The sequence below is a fragment of the Oxyura jamaicensis genome, chromosome 3, assembly GCF_011077185.1.
Source record: "Oxyura jamaicensis isolate SHBP4307 breed ruddy duck chromosome 3, BPBGC_Ojam_1.0, whole genome shotgun sequence".
Taxonomy (NCBI): Eukaryota; Metazoa; Chordata; class Aves; order Anseriformes; family Anatidae; genus Oxyura; species Oxyura jamaicensis.
Genome location: NC_048895.1, coordinates 62,518,790 through 62,539,821, shown reverse-complemented (window position 1 = coordinate 62,539,821; position 21,032 = coordinate 62,518,790). Strand labels below are relative to the sequence as shown.

The 21,032-nt window shown below is 38.2% G+C and overlaps 1 protein-coding gene and 1 long non-coding RNA gene across 18 annotated transcripts in view; both read right to left on the bottom strand.

Moving 5' to 3' along the window:
* The window catches only part of PTPRK (protein tyrosine phosphatase receptor type K), a 412,635-nt gene that overhangs the window by 58,452 nt on the left and 333,151 nt on the right, over positions 1-21,032 (bottom strand). For all 17 annotated transcript variants that reach the window (XM_035320269.1, XM_035320276.1, XM_035320268.1 and 14 more), the window contains exons 12-13: positions 19,725-19,998; positions 16,763-16,799 (exon numbers count right to left, since the gene is read on the bottom strand). In XM_035320269.1, coding sequence (XP_035176160.1) covers positions 16,763-16,799; positions 19,725-19,998 — 311 coding nt within the window. The remainder of the gene's footprint in view (positions 1-16,762; positions 16,800-19,724; positions 19,999-21,032) is intronic.
* LOC118163549 lies at positions 7,547-9,932 on the bottom strand. Its single transcript, XR_004749103.1, has 2 exons — positions 8,470-9,932; positions 7,547-7,881 (listed from the first exon to the last, which is right to left on the bottom strand). It is a non-coding gene; the product is annotated as an uncharacterized LOC118163549 (long non-coding RNA).

Genomic DNA, 21,032 nt, shown 5'->3' with positions numbered 1-21,032 from the left:
CAGTTAACAAAAAGCTACTTATGCTGTTCTATTCAGGCAGTTTACTACATCATAATTCACATGCCATCTCTCCTCCTAGCTGTATCTTTAAAGTCTTTTCAGGTATTAAGTTGAGACAGAACACTTCTATTTAACAGCTGAAAAAGCTGAAACAGAAAAGAAACAAGCCTAGGGTCTCACACTTGGGCAAACAAGGATCTCACACTTGGGCAAAAAGTGTTTGCAGATAAAGGCAATGTTTGGTGTAACCTATACTTTCCTTGCTTTCCTCAGTGCTTCCCCCCACCCCAACACAGGCACACTTTGCTGCTTACACCAAGGTAAGGTAAATTCATATCAGGTTTAGAAAAAAAAAAAAAAAAAAAAGCAACCTATATTTACTGGCACTTCTTCACACATTTGTTTTTGCTACACCCATCCTTCCTCCCTTTTTCCCCCTTGACTCTTTACACAGTATTTCAGTCAGCTTAAATGATTTGAATGACAGACTTGAAAGGTAAAGCACTCCAGTTTACCACTTTTTTTTTTTTTTTTTTTCCTATAGCAACAGAGGATGAATGGAAAGGGAATAAATTACACAGTAGTCCTTTTATACCCCCTTCTTTTTTTTCCAAGAGCATTCTTTTTTATTCCCCTTGCTTTCAATTCAACCCATTCACACAGGATTAGCATAACACATCTTTTTATGCTTGTAAGGGTTACAGCTGTAATCGCTTCACCTCATCACTTTACTTAGAAATCCTGTCTCCAGAGGAGTAATTCGATTACTCACGACAATCCAACTTCTGCCTAACCAAATAGAAATTCATTATAATGCTGTGCTTGTGCATCATTTTACTCTGAGTGGATGGAAAAATAAAACCCAGCAACCTGAATAGTTGGTGTGAAAGGAAGAAAGCTATTGTTGCCTAACAAAAGACTAGCAACAAAAGACAGAAGGACTAGCAGAAATTCCTAGTCTCACCAGCATAGTAGCCTCCGAACTAGTAATGACCTGTACCTTTTAAAGGCCTTGGGTTTCAAACGGACACAGAAAGTCTATAAATTGAGCATCAGATTGCTTCAAAGTGACAAGTTTTTACCAGGTATTGGGTAAGTGTATGTAAAAACCTGAGAAAGCTTTTGCACAGGCTGAAGAATCAGACAGGAACACCTTCTTCTGTCGGTGGGAAATATCTGAACATGCACACATGCTCATCCTTGCAAAGGCTTCTCTTGCCTTCTGCTTCTGAAATTCCAAAATGCACACGATGCATTCTGACTGCATGCTGCCTAGCAGTAAAACTAGTACCATTGTTAGCAACTGACAGTGGATACGGACAGAAGAAAAAAAAAAGAAAAAAAAAAAAAAGAAAAAAAAAAAAGAGGACAACTGGCATCTCCAAATGACTTCCAGTTGTCCATATGCCCACAAGCATGAATCTAAGGAAAGTTCATGCTGACTGTTGCACAGAAGGATAACACTTGGGGCAGAAGCACAGATGCCAGGATCATGCCTTCTATTTAGAAGTTGAACATTTTAGTTTATTTTACATTATTTCTGTAGAATGATTTAAGAAGACCAGATATAATGGAATACATTCTCAAAGGCAACATTTGTTATGCTAAAGGTTTAGGATTATTAGGGTCCAGTTGACAAATCTTTTGCTGTTAGACTGGCTTAGGTCTGTTTTTAGCTTTTGGAGCCCATTATTATCTTCTTCATTTTTATTTCCACAGATTTCTGACCATTTCAGCACAACATATGGGTGGCATTAAGGGCATTAACGATTTAAAAATTTGTATCATCACGATAAAAACACAAAGTCTGAAATGTATTTGATGTTAAATGCAACACATATACTACTTGTGGTCAAGTTAAACGTTGATGTGTTCATGTTTGCATTAAGAAGAAAAACACAAAACATCCTGTTCACGGTATCTGTATCAAGTAAGCATTCCAGGCTTACTTGTGAAGAAAGTAATTCACTGTGTTTACTTTAGTCTGATTTCTTTTTAATCTGGATTTTTTTTTAAATTAAATATTTTGCTCTTTTACATTCTCATAGGCACTTAACCTTTATTGTGATGTGTGTGTACTTTATGGTGACCGGAAATCAATAATAATTCCTTTCTGTCTTGAAAAAACTTAAAATATCCTTAAGACAGCATCTTTCTTCAATCTGTCTTCATGGGAATTTACTAATAATCATACTGTTAGAATGGAGAGGAACTGAGCTTGTGGAATAAAAGCCAGACTTTAAAATGAAAGAAAGTCCTCAGAGCATAAAAAGAACAGTTGGTTATTATTATTTTGCAAGTTCCTGTTCAACATATACACAACTTCAACAACTGTGCTTACTCTATACGGGCAAAGTATCAGCATCTTTACCCTTTACTCCTTAGCTCAAAAAACAGAAGACAGCAATCCTCCAATCACAATCTCACCCTCTGACCCTAGTGAGATATCCAGGTCCAAGGGAGAAATCTACGGCTAGACAGAGAAATGAAGTATGATAGTCCCAGTGTTCTGCCTTGAATTCATAACACACCTCAAGAAATGGAGTGAACCTTTCAGGTAATGTGCATATATTCTCTTCTGCCTCTTGACATCTTTTGATTTGCCATTGCTTATTTTTTTTTTCTGAAAATTAAATTACAATATTAATTTCTATAGGGGTGTGCTGTTAAAGTTGTTCTGCTCACCGATGAGAACTTCTGCCACACTGTGCAGAGAATGAAGGCACAGTTAGGAAGGGCAATGTTATATGTCACAATGGAAACAAGACCTTTCTGTTTAATAAGTAACTTCCACCAGAAAAGTGGAAATACATCATATTAAACTGGACAGTAATCATAATAAAATTTATTTACAAAGAGCACGATGCTTTTGGAAGACCAAGTGAAAAAGCCTCAGCAAAAACATGAAAGCATGGATTCCTATTTCATATGCCTTACCCCAAAACAGAGACAAGTGTTCAAGGATGTTTAACCAAGTTACCAAAGATATTGCAGAACTGTGAACATCACAAGTTAGCTAGCTCATGCTTATCAGATACAGTACTTTTTATTCTTTGTTATTATGATATATTTCCTTGCTTTGCTGTAAGACATCTCATTAGACATTCAGTCAGGAGACAGACCCCATAGTTCTCAAAATCAATGCTACATAAACATTGAACAGTAGAAAATGGCTAAGAGTATCTTTTCTCATTAAAATGAATTTAAAGCACAGTAGTCAGTTTCAAAGTAGGGAAAAAAGAAATGTATCTTAAATCTGTATTTAGTTTCTGGTTTAGGGAATTTTCATGTATCTTCCTGTCTCAAAACATTTATACCACAATATAAATTGGTTCTAACTATCTTAATCATGTTCAAAGAGGGAAAAGCTACATCTTCAGAGGGGAGGGAAAAAGATAAAAGACTTACAGTCAGCTTATCTTGTATTATTTTATTTCTCCTTCAGCCTAACAAATGGGCAATGACAAGTATATGTTACCTTCTTAACTCCACATACATTTCATAGGAAATTACACACTCAATGACTACTAAGTGGGTTTTGTAGGAAAATTGGATCAGTATCAGTGCATTTCCATTAGCTGGTATCTCTAAAAGTAATCTCCATGAATCACTTGGAATTGGAGTCAGGACACAGACCCTCTCTATCTTACTCTTACCAAAATTATGTTGAGTAAACTGGTAAAACAATACATTTAAATGCCTACTGATGTTGCTGTATCTGTTTTCCTGGAAGATCAAGATTTAAAATATCCTTTTGAATACCTTAGGCATGCTAAATTAATTTTTTTAACAAAATAAGTTCCTTAAACTATTAAAATTTTATGAATATTCATGATGATATTACTTGAAGAATGCTACTGTCAGAGTCTCAATACACCATATATTCAAAGTTCAGTTGGTATCGTTTGATGATTTGTTGCAAATCTTGTACTACCAGCACTGGGAATGACAAACCTTTGCTTGATGAAATACTTCTGTATTGGGCAGAACTTAAGAGCTCTCCATTCATGTCCAAATGGAGAATGACGTTCAGCTGATGTGACCTCTCTTCAAAGCAAAGCAATGAAGCCAAGGCAGTTCTAAGAAGTTAAAGTTTAACAAGTTTTATCACTTGATAAAGCAGCACTTGTTTGTTATCACTTTGAAATAATACTCAAGTATCTTACTCAACAGATGGACTCATCCTAATTTCCCCAAACCTAAGGAGGGGTAATGGCAGCTATCAGAGTTCTATCATTCTGGCTGCATGACCCCATCTTAGCCATGACAGGCACTACATACCAAGTTCAGACTCACTCACAACTTTATTCTGAGGGCCTAGCTACACACAATGTGCTACATATCTGTCCAAACTGCTCACCATTTCTATAGGCTGGCTGGTGAATGATGAGACAGTATACACTTGCTCATGCAGCAACTCTGCCCAAGTGGCTGTTTGTCTTCTACAAGCTACAGGCACCAGGTCATACAAAAGACTACCAGCTTCAGGTCCAACAGCTGGGTTAGCAGTCAGCCATCAAATCTGCAAGCCCAACATCCTCACACTATACTCAAACCAATGTAACTACAGTTTCTGTGAAGAACAAGGGCTCTACAGAGCCTAATCACAACACAAGGTGATCTGGGAGGCCTGATGTGAAAAAGTGAACTATTGTTCCTGTCACTGAGCTTCTGCCGGTCAGCTGACTGTGCTCCAAACATTCCAGCACTGTGTGCCTGTGATCTACTTCGTTACTTCATGATCTACCCAAGCAGCACAGATTTAGTCCTTGAACAAACCAAACTGTTTTATGTAAGGAATTGCTTAAATTTGCCTGAAACCGTTTCTTGAAAGAGTTACTTAAAAATAAAGCTTAAAGGATTTGTACTTGCCAAAACAATTGGGGAAAATACTTTTCAGCTGGTTGTATTCCATCTCTCCTATAAAATTTCATTGTCTGAATTCCACCACTACTACTAAAAATGGGACATGCAGGAAATGACAATTTCTGTTGCTTGATTCTCTGCATAAACAAATTGATTTCACTTTCTGAATCTGAGAAAACTGTTCGGTTTGAATTCAATTTATATTAGCTAGCAAAGCTATTTGATTTGGCTAAACAACATCATGCTTCAGAGCTTATGCAGAGCAAGCAATATTATTTTATACAAAGGCAACCAGATTACCAGCTTTCATATTTGGACAAGCATATATTGAGATTCAATTTGCCCTCTCAGTCCCTGAACTGCCAGCTACTTATGTTGAATATTTCTAAATTCTGTTCAAAATAAGAAATTTGTAGATTTGCAAATAGGTAGCATCTGCCACAGATAGCCACCATCCCTTCCCTTCTTACTGTGGTATGAGCTAGGGTGAAAAATATAACAGCAACAGGTTGGTAACAGCAATGGCATGCCCTACCTTTAGATATCTGTTCCACAGTTCAAGTGATGAATCAAAAATGTAATCTAACCCTGATGGTTAATATCTGATGGTTATTAATGGGGATTCATCCCATAAATTACTCAACAGAGTCATCTGAAAAATTGACCTTTCTATATGACATCTGTAACAGAATTTTCTGTAAAAGTTTGAGTAGGAAATTAACTGTCTTGTTACATATAGGAAACATCATCTTTGATCACATTTGAGATACAGAGGAGAGAGGCTGCTTCCAGATATGTCACCAAGCAGATGTTCACAGAATCATAGAATCATTAAGGTTGGAAAAGACCTACAAGATCATGTGGTCCAACCATCTCCCTACCACCAATATCACCCACTAAACCATGTCGCTAAGTACCACGTCCATGATTAAGCACCCAGTGCCGAGGATTCATGGTCCTGTATCTTACAAAGTTTTACACCAGGTCAAGGAACAATAATTCTGTCCTTTGGCTGTACAAAAGGAAGTGCTGTGGAAGATGAACACAGGAACCTAAGTCCCTGCATGAACATAAAGGTTCAGTGACTTCAAGCAGAATGGGAGCTAGCTAAAAGCCTTTCTAAATTTTAGAATAACATAAAAGAATAATACCTACAGGATTAAATGTTTAAAAATAATCAGTTGTAAGAAACACTGAATGACTATGAGAAAATCCATTCATGTCTGCAGAAAATAACGGCAGAATGTTGAATTACCAGTGCTTCTAAAATTTGTTAGAAAACTCCAGGGAATGCAGCACAGTCATTTCAAAAAAGGAAAGATAGTCTTAATTTAGAAAAATCTGAGAAATTAGAAACAGATTAACCTGAAGTTTGCTTGACTACGTATTTTTTCCTGTAATGTGTCAATGAAATAGGAAGACAACTTAGACAATTCTGGATGGTATTAGTGCACATAAAAATTAAGGTTCACAATAAAACAATGCCTGTGCTTGTGCAAATAACTTCCTTCCATACGTTGAGCCAATTTTAATGCCAATTGCAGTAATTGTAGAATTCCCTTTCTCTCCCTCTCATATAGAAAAAGAGTAGTCCTTTTACTACTGTTACAAACAATTTTAACAGCAAAAACTCTGTCAACAGTTCCACCACTCAATGATCTGCTTTTCCTGTCACTGTCTAAGGGTCCAAACAATAAGATGCAGAAACAGAAAACACATTTAAAAATGTTTTTTCATATCATATGATTTACAAAAAAAACCATGATTTACTTCTTCCATATGTGGCCCTTTTAAATGGCACAATCAGAAACATGATAGCACCAGGGATGGAAAGAGAGTGATTATGACACTTGTTTGCCATCAAAACATAAGGATTTGGTTTTATTGTCAAAGAAAGAGACCCATTTTCATGATACCATAAAGTGTACAGCTGTAATCTGTTTCACCACCATCTTCACTTATGCCATACAGCACCGTTCTGATTTTATTTGCATGCCACAATGGTGTAAGTACCTATTCTCTTTCAGAGCAGAAAATCTTCAGATGTAATTTCCCACACTGTGCAACTGATGACACATAACTGAGTATTTGCCTTAAACTTACCCATTAACCACCTCATCATGCTACATCTGAGCTTTTCTGTTCATTTTAACTACCCATAGAAACTTGCTTTGGGCAAATTGTTGTCCGGCATGAGAACTAGCTAGGTCTGGCATAACTGCACCTACTGTAATCTTGCTTCTGCATCAACAATTTGTCAGCAACTTAAGAGTGCAGCATCCAAGGTAACATCCTGCAGCTCTGTGGCAGCAACGGCATGAAAGCAGTGCACTGGAAATGGTTTGGACGCTTGATGTGGAGACGATTACTGGTCCAAGCTTTGTAGCCGTATAAAGACCGGCAACAACTAATGCACAATAGACGTTTACTTTCGTTTGAAGCCAGATGTCTCTCATTTCAGACACGCTGCTTTAACATCCTAAGTACTACACTGGCTTTTGCTATTCCCTGCATGACTTTGCTATCAACTGTGGTGTTTTCAAAAAGCACACTGCTGAAGTAGCAGAGCTGTTCTCCCAGATTTCTGTACTCTGCGCAGACTCCTGCCTCAGGATATTTTCCACCACAGCACGGTTAGAGCAGGACCTGTTCGGCCCCCCCCCCCCCCTTTTTTTTTCCCCTCTATGCTAATGGCCTGGCCAAACCACTTGGCAGAGGGGCTGAAACAGTCAATAATATGTCATCTGCTTACATATGTGTGAATAACCAATACTCAGTCATCACCAAAGAGCAAGTAACACAATTCAGCAGATATACGACCTTTGATTTAATGTTCAGGTTAAATATTCTGCCATCTATGTGGTATTGAATGTGGACGCCTTTCCTGTTGACTCGACAAACGAAATGTTAATCAGAAGTGGCAAAGGATGCAGACTGTTTTGTGACCTCTTTGACAGTAAAAGGGTTCTGGAAGTCCATCCTGATCAAGAACCTTTCACACCACGTGTGTTGGGTCTGTCTGGGATGGAGTCACCTTTCCCTGCAGCAGCCCACACAGTGCTGTGCTCTGCACTCATAGCTGGAACAGCACTGGTATCACTCCAGTGTTGTGTCTATTGCTGCATAGTGCTGGCACAACATCAGAACTCCTTCCAGGCCCCCAAGAGCCAGCAGGCTGGGGGTGGGCAATTGATGGGGAGGGGACATCACCAGGGCAGCTGACCTAAACCAACCAAAGGGATATTCCATAACACCTGATGTCACACTGAGCAATAAAAGGGGGGCTCTCATGGGGGAGGGTCTCTCCTGAACAACCGGTACGCGTTTTGAGGCCCTGCTTCCCGGGACGTGGCCGAACATCGCTCGTTGATGGGAAGTAGAGAATAACTTTTTTTTTTCTTTCTCTCTGTGCTTCCGCGCGGCCTTGTTGTTTCTTTTGTTTCTCTTTCTCCCCATTCCCCTTTCCTTAATTAAATCATTCTCATCTCAAACCTCGAGCTCTTTGTGTTGTCTTTTCTCCCCCTTCCTCTTTGAGGAGGGGAGGAGTGAGAGAGCGGTTGTGGTGGAGCTCGGTTGCCCACTCGAGTAAAACCATCACACCACGTCACTGTGAAGCACTAAGAACATGCAGTCCTTTCCACATTGCTGAATTTGCACAAAAGCAACTGAATGCTTCCAAAGCTGACAGCATGGAAATCCACATACTGGGTTGCAATTCTGTTCTCCATACTTTGTATTTACCTGGCTACAAAAACATTTCAAAATGCCTGTAAGATGCTTTCTGCTCTGACATATAGTTGTGTGATAACCAGACTATTTCTAGAAGGATCCTCCCTTCTGCAAGGTCCATCTGCATATCCTTCTGGTAACGATCTTTCTATAAATAGTCTGGTTATCACAAAACACCAGAGCAGAAAGCAGTCCATACTCCTGAACTTCAGAGTAATCGTCTCCGTACACAACTGACAAAGCATCAATCTCTGTATTTGAGCAATTTGACAGCTGTACCAATCAACCATACTGACTTTCTCTGCAACACATTTGACAGTGTTTAGGAAGTGCTACTATGCTTGGCAATGCCACCCCTTGTTTCTAGATGACTAGCTGTAGAACTTTGTTTAGCACTTTGTCAGAGATGACAAGCAAATAATTTAATAAACCCTTGTAATGTTCATGCCAACAACGTAAAATTTTTCATTTAAAAAAGTTAATGATCATATCAATGACCAAATGCCAAATACACAATTTTTACTTCACCAGTGCTAAGTCATAGCATAGTAAGGAAGCTGCTACTATCTCAACATTGAATGTATCCACTGTGTCTTGTGTAAGGACAGCAAATTGGAACTCTGGGACAGCAATGACCAGGAAGTGCTAAGAGCACAGTATCACTACTGCAGTGCCATTTGAGGTTTCATTACCACTTCTAGGACTTTCCTACAAACTTTCACTAAAGGTGTGCATATTAAAATCTTGCAATATAACGCACCATTTCATGGAACAAGTTTCAAGCATGACTGATCTTCCCCTCATCAGTTTCAACTGTAGCTTCTGTACTGGCACTAATGATGGTAGTAATACAAGTGTATGTAGGAGTATTTCTAGAATCAGCAATGGTTTACTTTTATGGGTACAGAATTCAGCTTGAACATCAGTAATGAAAGGCTACTGCCAGTGTCAGTATTCTGACATGCCCACTCGTGTGGAGAAAGCATCATTCCAGCTGAATGCAGACTGGTTGCAAAAACAGTAACTCTTAGAGTCCCCTTTCTCCTCCTTTCTTTAAAGAGGAGAAACAGTGCTGTCCCTTAATGGGGTGGCTCTAAAGCTCCACTGCTACACAAACAAGGCAACCTCCTGTTACCCCTGGGCCAAACATGTACTTAAGATGACTGTGATGGGCTGCCAAAGGCAGCAATCTCTGCCTGTACTTTCTTCAACTCCAGACATTACCACAGTCCATTTTATCCGATAGTATAGTTTATAGCAGTATAAAATAAAAGTAGACATGTTGTACAGGTGAAATTTGGCTGATGAACCCAGTCCTAACTGATGATGACAGTTCACCTTCTCTAAACACTTGTAAACTTACATCCAAAAATCGTCTTAAATATGACACAAAGAACATAAAGACATAGGATGAGGCAAATAAGAAATGATTAAAGAACAGAAAAATGGGAAAATAAAAATCAGACCACAAGAGTTCTAGCAAGTGTTCATTTCAATTTTATCTACCTTAATTAATATACCTGTTTTAGTTCTACCAATTTTAATATATCTAATTAATATAGAAATTAAGGATTTTCTGTTGCAGTTGTCTAAACGTTCCTGTAAGAAAAGTAAATTTCTACATTTATGTCTCCATATTCTTAAACTATGAATGCAAAACATTCAATGTCCATGATCTGATTCAAGAAGTAATATTCATTACAGCTGAAAAGACCTAAGAAAATAGGCACCTAGTATTAAAGCACGCATGCTAAGATGCTCCTCCTTCTCTTAGAGCAGCAAATACATCATCTTTCATTCTCTAATATTTAAATATTAACTAGAACCCTCTACTTGAAGTTGTATTTTTGAAATGCTTACTACTTGGTTCCTTTAAGGCTCCTAAGACTTTGATTTGCTCATAGCATCTGCATAAACTAATTTGTTAATCACCTATAACAAGAGAAATGCTGCAACATTTTAAAATCAAGGAAAGCTAACATTTATTACAACTTTGGATTCAAACTTTCCTCATGCTGATTGTCGATTTTTTAAATATACTGCAATTGTTTATCACTAGTGTTTCCATTTACAAAATTACTGATTAAAAAAAAAAAACAACCAACAACTATCAAAAACCAATTAAATTTAATACAGGAATTATTTGCATACAATAAACTTATTCGCTATGGAACGTCTTTAAAAATAAAGCTCTTTAGGAAAGCTATTAGATTTATTCATTATATTTATTAGATTTTTTTAGTCCATTATTTTTTTCTCACCAAAAGCAGTCAACTCCTCTTTCAAAAATAGTAACAAACCTATATTCTTGAACACTTAGGGTTGGACAGTAGAAACTATTTCTGTTCATAATTACTCTCTGAGTTAAAATAAATGGTTCAGCTTTAGCTGATGGACAAACTTATGGATTTGATTATAACAGGAATAAGTTGCAAATATTTTTAAAGCCTTTCAACTAGGAACACGGAGAGTAAAAGACTGCAGAACTTTGTTATTTTTTTTCTGCAAATACATGCAAGGTAATTTTTAGACACTTCTTTTACTGCTTTCCTCATATGTATCTTACAACAAGATAACTGTATGTCCATAAGCTCAGGCCATGCTACAGGCACACTAGCAAAAAGGTAATTCAGAGATTTGCTTTTTTTTTTTTTTTTTTTTTTTTTCTGTTACCCTTGGAAGGAAGTCTTATTTCTTTGAGATCTCAAGCAACAAGCAAAACCAAGCACTTCTCTTCAGTACCTTATAATAAAGAATGGGAAACACATTCTCTGAAAATTGTTGTCCCATGCATATCCACCTGGTAGTTTCACTTAATAATTTTGGTGGTTTTATTAAATTCCTTTTTACTCAAATAAAAATTTGGTAAGTTGAATGCCATGATTTTTCTACAATCTGCACATATGCGGATATACCGATATTATAGGTTTTGTGTCTGGAAATCTGGAGGCGTCTCTCAGTTAACAGCTCTTTTATAACCATTATCAAATATTCCATGAAAGGATCATACAATTTTTTATTTACAATCAAAGGTATCACTTATCAGAACTGGCAGATGTAGTTGCTCTCAGAGTTACTGCAATTTCACATACAAGAAGGAAAATAAGCCATGCTAAATTCTGTTTCCGTCTTTGGAAAGCAGAGCAAGTTAGTAAAAATGTCCTCTTTGTGAGACAAAAGACTTTATGGAAAATACCACTAAAGTTTAAACATATTTAGAGCTTCTTGATATGAATGAGCGAAAGGAAAGATATGACATAGGCAATATCTGCATTCTTCTCTTTATTTAGATTGTCACGTAGGTCTCCAGCACCTATGATGGTGGTACAGCTAAAAGTCATTTTAGGAGCATTGATCCAAACATAAAAACAGCACTGAAGGGAGCTTCATTTCATATATGTTTAGCATCTGATATCTTCCGTCATTTATACATTAACTGCTAAGACATATATGAGCATCCTGCTACAGGAGGTGATTTGACTTTCACAAATTTCCCTGAGAGCAGAAACATCATCAGGAACAATTTCAAGGAAATAATTATGGTCTAGACAGATTTATGACTTCTAAAGACCTAATCCAAAGCACATTAATGTCAGTGAAAGGACTCCCATTGACATCAAAGGCCTTTGGATCAATCCCCAACTGCTATGGGAATGAATTCAGAGCAATAATGATGGTGGACTAAATGCACACTTGCAGTTGAAATGTTACCACCCAGACCTTTTTATTTCTCAAATCAGATTAAAAAGTAATTTTCTGCTATTTCACAATTACTTCCAGATGCGCATCATCTCAAATGGCATTTTCATCCATCTGTATGAACCAAACATGCATAGAGATGGAGAGCTTCTATGTTGCCTGAACTAGTAATACAAATGAAAACCACAAGGGAAAACAATTTTGGAGGTGAAAAAGTTCATAGTTGAAATGCAGAGTGAGAAACTTTGGACTGCATTCATCACTTCTAAATACTTTGGGATAGAGCTGCCAGTCCCACTAGTGCTTTATTTACTGTCACAGTGGATTTCTTCTAATTAAATCTTCAATATTTTTCTCTAGTCTTCTAAACAAAACAAAGGGATACACGTAAATCAGCATTAGCCTCAAACTTGGCAGCCTAAAAACTGTCAGAAATGTCAACTTCATATATTCTCTGCTTAATAACAGTTCTGCTGTCCCTTCTGTCCTCTTAAATGTCTATTTACATGCTAAATAATTTGAAGCATCACTCTTCTCTGACCATGTTAATCTACTTTCATTCTGTTAGCAGTTGATACAATTTTAGATTGTAAAATGCCAATGTAATGTGCTTGTGGAAACCCATTCAAATTTTAACACATTCAAAGTCAACTCTAAGATATGACTGATCAGTCATCAATATAATGTGTTACTCTGAAGTGCCTGTCATGGAAATGGTGCCTCTTGAATTCACTCCTCTAGCAGTACCTTGGTTAGGCAGGTTCAGTTATCATGTATTCATTATGATATGAGCATACTACGTACTGGTTGAACTCTGTCTTAAAAAATTAGTTTTAATAAGTTTGAGAATTTTCTTTAGGAAATTATATGCAACACCATTTTGTTGAGCAATGCACGTTCTGCAGCATCACTCCATCGTTCAGTTCCTAATGAATATCTGACCCTTAGTCTCTGTACCTTTCTCTGCACTTCAGAGAAAAAGATTTTTTCTTCCTTCTTCAGTTACTACGTGTGAGAAACTAGATTATTAGTAACTGGATGATGCTGCTACCTAGATTTGAAAAATAATGAGGTAGAGAACAATTAAGTTTTTTGTTTTTCTAAAAAACAAAACAAAACAAAACAACACAACAAATTGATGCTGATCACCGATTACTAAGAGGATCTGAATGGGAACTGAATTTGGCTTGACAGAGGAAGGCAATATAGACTAAAAGTATCCAAGGAATTTAAACAGTTCAATTGCTGGACAATAACAAAAGTGGTGCTTTAGATATGTTCTACCCACCATCTGCACAATAGGGAGCTGATTTTAACATGGTTTTCTTAAGAATCAAAGCTTATGTGAACAGATTGTATACATGGGCAACTTTCATACCCTCTCACCACATCTAATAACTTGGGACTCTCTTGGCCAATTCAGTCCAATCTGGAGAAGGGCAAAAATCACAAAGTCATTAAATTCTTACAAGCTTTGTGAAAACAGGTGTCCTGAAAATAGGTGTCCTGATAGGTGTCCTAATAATGGAATCCCATTATTACCCTAAATCAGGGCCATAAAAGAATCACTCTGGTATTCGTTCTTCAGCTGCAAGTACACATGAACTGCTCAGGGGACGATTTTTTAATCTGTTGCTGTTCCAATATTTTCTTCCAAAAAAATTAACTCAGTGTATTTTAATACTCCAGACACTCGTAAAACTCTCAGCTTACTCTAAAAACATCTTTTCAAGACATGCCAAAAGCAGCAACATATTTAGTCATGATTTGGCACCACCTTTTAGATGAGTTCACACTTGAGCACATTTTGTTATCAGAAATGTAAGAGAACATTGCACCTGGAATATACAGATTGAAAAAGTATGAGAGCTTTAATTTAGATTTTCTGACTTTCATTAGCTTGATACCAAGAAATAAACTATTGAATCAATTCTCAAAGGCAGAAGGCAACACCTGGGAATGATATGTGCAAAACCTTCAATGCGTTAAAATATGTATGAATTATCTTAACAGAAGTCTGCCCAAACAAACAAACAAACATCAGGTGAATAACACAACTTAGAAAGTCAAATTATCAAGATTATAATTCTGGGGATATGAACTTTTCCAGCACCAAACCATGACATTACTAACATATTTTTTCCATTTTTATATCTTATCAGTATGAAACAGGAGCTGTAAAATGCAGATTCCTTAGGAGACATAACAGAAAAATTAGTTCAAACCAGGCCCTTGAACAAGGTAAAAATGACAGAGATTCATTACTTGCCAGACTTTGCTAGTAACACTGAACTACCAGGGAGATTTGTCTTACCTTTGTATGCACCTTTAATTTCCCCCACCCTCCAAACCAGCTCTTAATGATTTTTAATGCATTTTAAATACATTTAAGGCAAAATTCAGTTTGACTGGCCAGTTGTAGGCTGCTTCAGGCCACAGGAGATTGCACAGGACTATGCACAACTTTTAGTGAGGATGCACAAGGCAAGGTGAGACAGTTCTCTTTTCCCCATCTTTATTTCGGTGGGTTATAAAAACAACCAACCAACCAACCAATCAAACAAAACCACAAAACAAACATTTCTGGTGGAGACACTAAACATGCAACTTCTCCTTGGTCAATGATTCAAAGCATACCTACACACAGCTAAAGTATCAGGGTAAACAGATGAATATATTCATAAAACAGTATGCTAAGTATACTTGTCTTCAAGCACAACAAATAATGTCATTATTTTTGTGATGAAAACATGGAGAAAATTTCCGTATCAGCTTCTTAAAATGACTTAGAACACCAGTATAAGTTAGTTGACAGATAGGAATGCATGTGACTTTGAAGTGATGATGTCTAACTAAATGCATTCTTTCAGAGCACGAGAAAGCATTTTCATATAATGTTGCCTCCCCCACATCTCACTTTTTATCAATAAAAGTCAAGTCAGGGAAAACATATTATTTTTTAGTTCCACATTCAAAGAGTATGGTACCGATGTATCAGGCAATGCCTGAGGAACTGGAACAACCTCGGGAACACGTGCCACAGCAGTGAAGCCAAGATTTATAGCACTGTGGTGAGAAACTTGCTACTCATTTTCCATTTCCTTCAGACAAAAGTAATTTGTGTACACATGACTGCTGTGGGAGAGGAAGGCATACAAGCAACCATCATCAGGCTTCTTGTTCCCATGAACACTGCCTAGAGACCAGTGGCCTGAACATGGTTCAGTAATTTTCTCATAAGCTAGGTGAATTTCTTCCCCATTTTGTTATTACTATCCAGAAACCTTATGATGAAAGAACCACTGCTCTCCCCTTCCCCTTTCTGCAAAATCTAGGCTATATTTCTGCAAAATCTAGGCTATTTCAGAGAGATAGTCTTTTCAAGACTCTCCCCTGACTCAAATCCCAGCAATACATGCTTGTAGTACATAAATATTTGTTCATGCAAATATACTTAAACATTTAATCATGTCAGGGAAACATAACAAAGATAATGCTGATGCACTTTTCATAGGAGACTTAGCTCACAGTTTGAATTTCCTGTTTTTACTAGCTTCCCCCACTTGATGAAAGTATTAACGAATCTTGAGAAGTACATTTTACTTTCCAGTTTCTCAAGAAAACATTTTGTTGCTACCACCTCACTAGAGGCATCAGCTTTTAATTGGAACAAGTTTTAAATTGAAAGAAGCAATTGAAAAGATGGTGCTGATGTGCCACAGCAGTACTTTAAATGCCTGCTTGCTTATATCTAAAGTTGTTTTTTACTCTGAATATCAATATGCAATTAGAAAGAGACAATGCTAGCAGTGCTGGGCCTCTGCAGAGCATTGCTCAGCATTTGTTAGGTCCTTTCTTGTTCATGCTGCTGGAGTCTTTCAAACAACTCATGTTGACACAATCAAGCAACCACAATGAATGGCTATAAATACAGTCAAAGCAAGAGATAACAATAAGCTGAACAACTAAGTCCTCATTTGAAGATGAAACCGTATTTTTTATTGAGCAGTATGTGATTAACCTGCTGTATGTGGGGTCAATATGATTTATTTTCACAGCTACGCAGTCTTAGCTTTGGGCCTCACTTGCTATTAAAGACACAAGCCTTCCTCAAATCACCCCTCCCCTATTCCTGTATAACACACTGTGCTGTTACTTACGAAAATTAACTACCATGTCCTTCATTTAAATGAAGGAAAAAATCTCCAACACCACTGCTGAGAAATAATTGTTTGAGGATAGGAGAGAGGAAAAAGAAAAGCTGTCCTGATTTTGTCTGACTTCTGAGTAGTGCTAGAACAGTACTCGCCTGGCCCAACACAAACGAATAAAAAGCAGTAGCCCATTACATTTTAAGACAACCAAGTGGTTCATAATACAGGAATTGTACTGGCTTTGGCTCAATCATTTAACAAAACCACCACATTTCATTAAAAAGCTACTTTGCTTGGGGGGACGAACCTCTTACCTTTTGTAGCTATTCGAACACACTGAGTTTTGGTTTCCTGTTGAGAAGGGAAAATTAAAGAAAACAGTCAGAGCAGGTTCCTTTTTCTTGCCCTCCCCACTCCATAAATTAGTCCTAGATCTGTGAGCAGCTCAGGGACATCGAAACAGGTGGCTCAGGGCTTCGGGCTTAGCAGGGGAGAAGGCTGAGTCATTTTGCCTTTATAGAAGCAGCAAGCCGGATGATACCTGCCTAGGCACTGATCTGTGCTATCCATGAAAATAATGGGGATAAAAGGTGCAGGACAGCCCGGATGTAGAAAAATTACAGATAAGTTAAATCAAGTGGAAATTATGCCATAAGAATCCAGAGTATGCAGTGGAAGAAAAGTGGGGAATTGGTGGTCATATTTATTTCAGGGCACAGAAACTGTGAGCCATGTAGCAAAAAAGAGAAGGTACATTTGTTCAGCACTGTGCACAAACTAAATTATTTTGTTGCATCCAGACAGTCTCAGAGTCACACGGAGCATGCTGGCAACCCTCTCCTTCATGCTTCTGAGGGTGGAATGAGCACAGAAGCAGCCCAGCAATCCCTTCACATAAAACATACTTGACCTACAACCTATATAGTCTGCTCAGGAAAAACAGTGATTTGACAGGGATGCGCTTCCAAAGAACTTGCATATGCAAAGACAATTCTTATGTATTTTGATTTTTTTTTTTCCTTCAGAAGTTTGGTCAGCAATTGAAACAAGTGAACAGAAAAATGACGTAGTTACGCACACTCTGTACAACTTGAACAAACGAGGGTCGGTCATAAATGTATTTTCTGACCTTTTTGTAAAAGGTACAGCTATTTTAAAAGCAAACACTGAAATGGCATAAGTTTGTATGAGAGGATGCAGCTGCTGATGCTATATTAGATCATTCTAAACAATATTATTGTACAATTGGAGAATATAATAATGGAAGCTTCATTCTATGAAATGTACTTCACCTAGTCCTGCCACTCGCTGCACTGCCATCCCAACGGAACCCTGTGCCTCTCTCTCCTATTGATGATCCCTGAGCAACTTTTGCAAACACAATATGTAAAGAATGAGCAAAGTAGTGAGTTGAGGGTTACCATAAGTGCTCCGTAAAGACAATTTTGCAATCTAAATGAACCTGCATGAAGTTTATCAATATAATCCTACCTAATTGGCACTCTCCCCACTTACTAGATTTACTAGTCTACTTTTGTTCATAATGTCTATGAATATCACAGTGCAACTCTCATCCTAACCCTACAGTTTATTTCAGAGCATACTTTACTTCCCCTTGACTATTTTGGTGATAACTCTGGTTCACAGTAAAGCACCTGTTTAAATATTCTGTAGTTCAGAGATTATCTTTCAGCCACTAGATCTATGTCCTGGAAGAATGTGGTGCAATCCCAGCTCCCCAAACCTCCCTCAAATCCCTGTAGGAACAGAAATACGATCCACAATTCTAAGTCATACCAGAGAAAACCACTTTAGTATCAAACTCTCTCACAAACTGAATTTTGAAGTTAAAGTAAACCATTATTTGTTCTTCCTTCTTCATTTCCTTATCCATCAAAATGTAAAAGCCAAAATAACGATCTATTTATGTATTTCATATTTTTATTTTACTCCTTCCTTGCACTTATTTCTTGGGCAATTAAATGAATTTCCTTACAATTTAGTCTGCTGGAAGCCAACAACAGCAAAGGGAATTACATATAGAAAGTAAGGGAAATATGGATGAGTAACTAGCAGTCACTTTTCATTTTGCATTGTTTGCTTCACATGGGTCTACAGCTAAAATCTAGAAAGACAGAACAGTTTCTTCCATCAGAAAAAGCCTCCAGTTTTCAAACAGCTCCAGTAAACAAATTCATTAGTTCCTGCTTTTTCCTTATTCTGACTTGATGCACATGCAGTTTTCATAACCATAAGTAGGTGAGATTTTCTTCAAAAGGCTCCAAGGCAAAGCCCTTTGTTAGCTATGGTTTTCTTAGCCCCAGCAGAGACCCCAAGGGAGATATGGTTTCTGCTCTTTTCCAACGGTCCTGGTGAGCATCAGCTGCTATCAGTCTCGCTGTCTATCAGGCAGCTCTTTTCTGGCTTCCCTGACATTTCACACGGAGAGCCTTACAGACACATTACAGTGATTTCCTTCTGTTTTCTAAACTATAAATTGAAAAACTAAATTTTTAATTATTTGAAGCTTCTGTGCCTACCACCTTTTCCACCTTCCCCAACTTTCATTTGCAAGAGAGAAACCATTCGAGAGCAACAGCATGGGGCTTGCAGAGCCATGGCGTTATTCCCACCTGGAGTCCACTGCGGTGTTTAACTTCCTGCCGCTTTTTTCCCTGTCTTATGCATACAGAGCCAGCCGCAGTACTCAGCAACGGAGTTAAAAACAGAACACCAGGGAGGTAATGAAGGTGAGCGACAGCCAAACTTTGAATACTGCACAGCTGCAGAGCAATCCTGAAGCAGACCTTTCCATAAAGGCTCTCGGAAACACACTGTGGGCCTGGGGTTACTCTTGCTCTAGCAAAGTTTTTATTTTTTATTTGATGTTCAGCGTGAGACTCTCCACAAGTTTATAACATTTCATTTGCCCACTGAGCAGCCTACTTTCTGTTTATCCTGCAGTAACAAGTGCACAAGTCCTGAGAGCTGGGGAAAAAGTGCTGGATGCTATTTACCAAAGAGGCAGTCGCAGCACTGAGATTACTACACTCAGACAATTACTAAGAGAGGTATTAAACACTCATCGAGTAACAGTTACTATGAAACAAGGGTGGTGTGAAATGCAAATGGCAGGCTGCCACGCTGTCACAGTACAGAAGCCAGCGCAGGGATTACAACGGTGCTACTGCCAACCCCCCCAGCTTCAGCAGCCCTCCTTGTCACCACGGGCATGCCTTTGGCTCCTTGCAGGAGAAAGGTCTGGCTGGCACTCACCTTCTCAACGCTGCTCATGGCCTGGAAATAGATGTTGTAGCCTTTCCGAGGAGCCAGCGGGGGGTTCCAGAAGCCCTGGTAGGTCCTGTTGTCACCCACGGTGAAAGGGGCTGGCTCCGGCAGGTTCCCAGGGGGCAGCTCGGCAGCAAAGTAGTATGGGGACCCTCCGCTGAGAGCTGTCTGGTAGGTGACGGGGATTTGGTAGCACTCCATGGCACCCGTTTCTCGCTTTGTGCGGTGCGGGTGCAGCTCCTCAACAACGATCTGGTAGGCACTGGCAAAACAGAGGAAAAACCACTTATCTTTAAAGGCACCTGCTATGGCCAAATCTCTAATCTCATAAAAGTATTACGCTGACTGCTTTGTATGAACTTAAAAAAACAACAACAAAAAAACAACAGGCAGTGAAGACATGGATGCAGAGAAGGCACAAACGCTTCACATATATATTCACAAACATACCAAAGCTATGTAATTTAGTCACTGAAAAGAAGAAGGAGCTATTTTTTTCAGGAATAACAACAATCCAAGTATATGCATACAATCTCCTAACAATGATTTTGCTTTTGGAACAGCAACAGCAACAAAATAACCAGGAATGAATCTGACTTTCAACTACAATAGATTAAACTCTTTGTCTGATAATCGGAAACATCTGAAGTTAGCGTTTTCCTTTGAAATAATACTACAGAAAGCTCAGCTTCAAGGCCCAACATAATGACTGCCTCCAGGCTGTGCTTGAAGCACCAATTTGCAGTTGTCATATCATTAGAGACAGAATGTGCTGACAGGCTTCTCCACCTCTTGACCTTGCTGTGGCTTCTCTCTTGGCTCAGAGCTATGCAGATCTAAAGTACAAGTGACATGCTGTAATACAAGCACAGATGGACAGAAATCTGTCCATTCCACCAAAATAGACTGCCTCATTCCTCTACAATTGTCAATGATAAAATGTTACAAATTGCTGAAACAGATGGCATTCGGCCTATTAAATTGCCATCCCTACCCCCCAACACCTATCTTGAAACGGTCTGTGGCTTGGTCACTTCTCAGAATCACCTTCTCTAAATAGAACAGGTAATTATTCTTCTTTCTCCTTCAGGGGAACTACGTAAGTGCAGTATGCTACCAACTCATTACCAGCTCTCCCTGCAGAAGTACAGAACTTAGGTACCGAGAACAGGAGACAATTCTTCCATTTATAAGAATGAAAAAAAAAAACACCCAACAACAGCTTTTTGGTTTCTAAAAACTGTATGTGCACTTATATACGTACTTACACACACATGCATTATATATATATGTTCA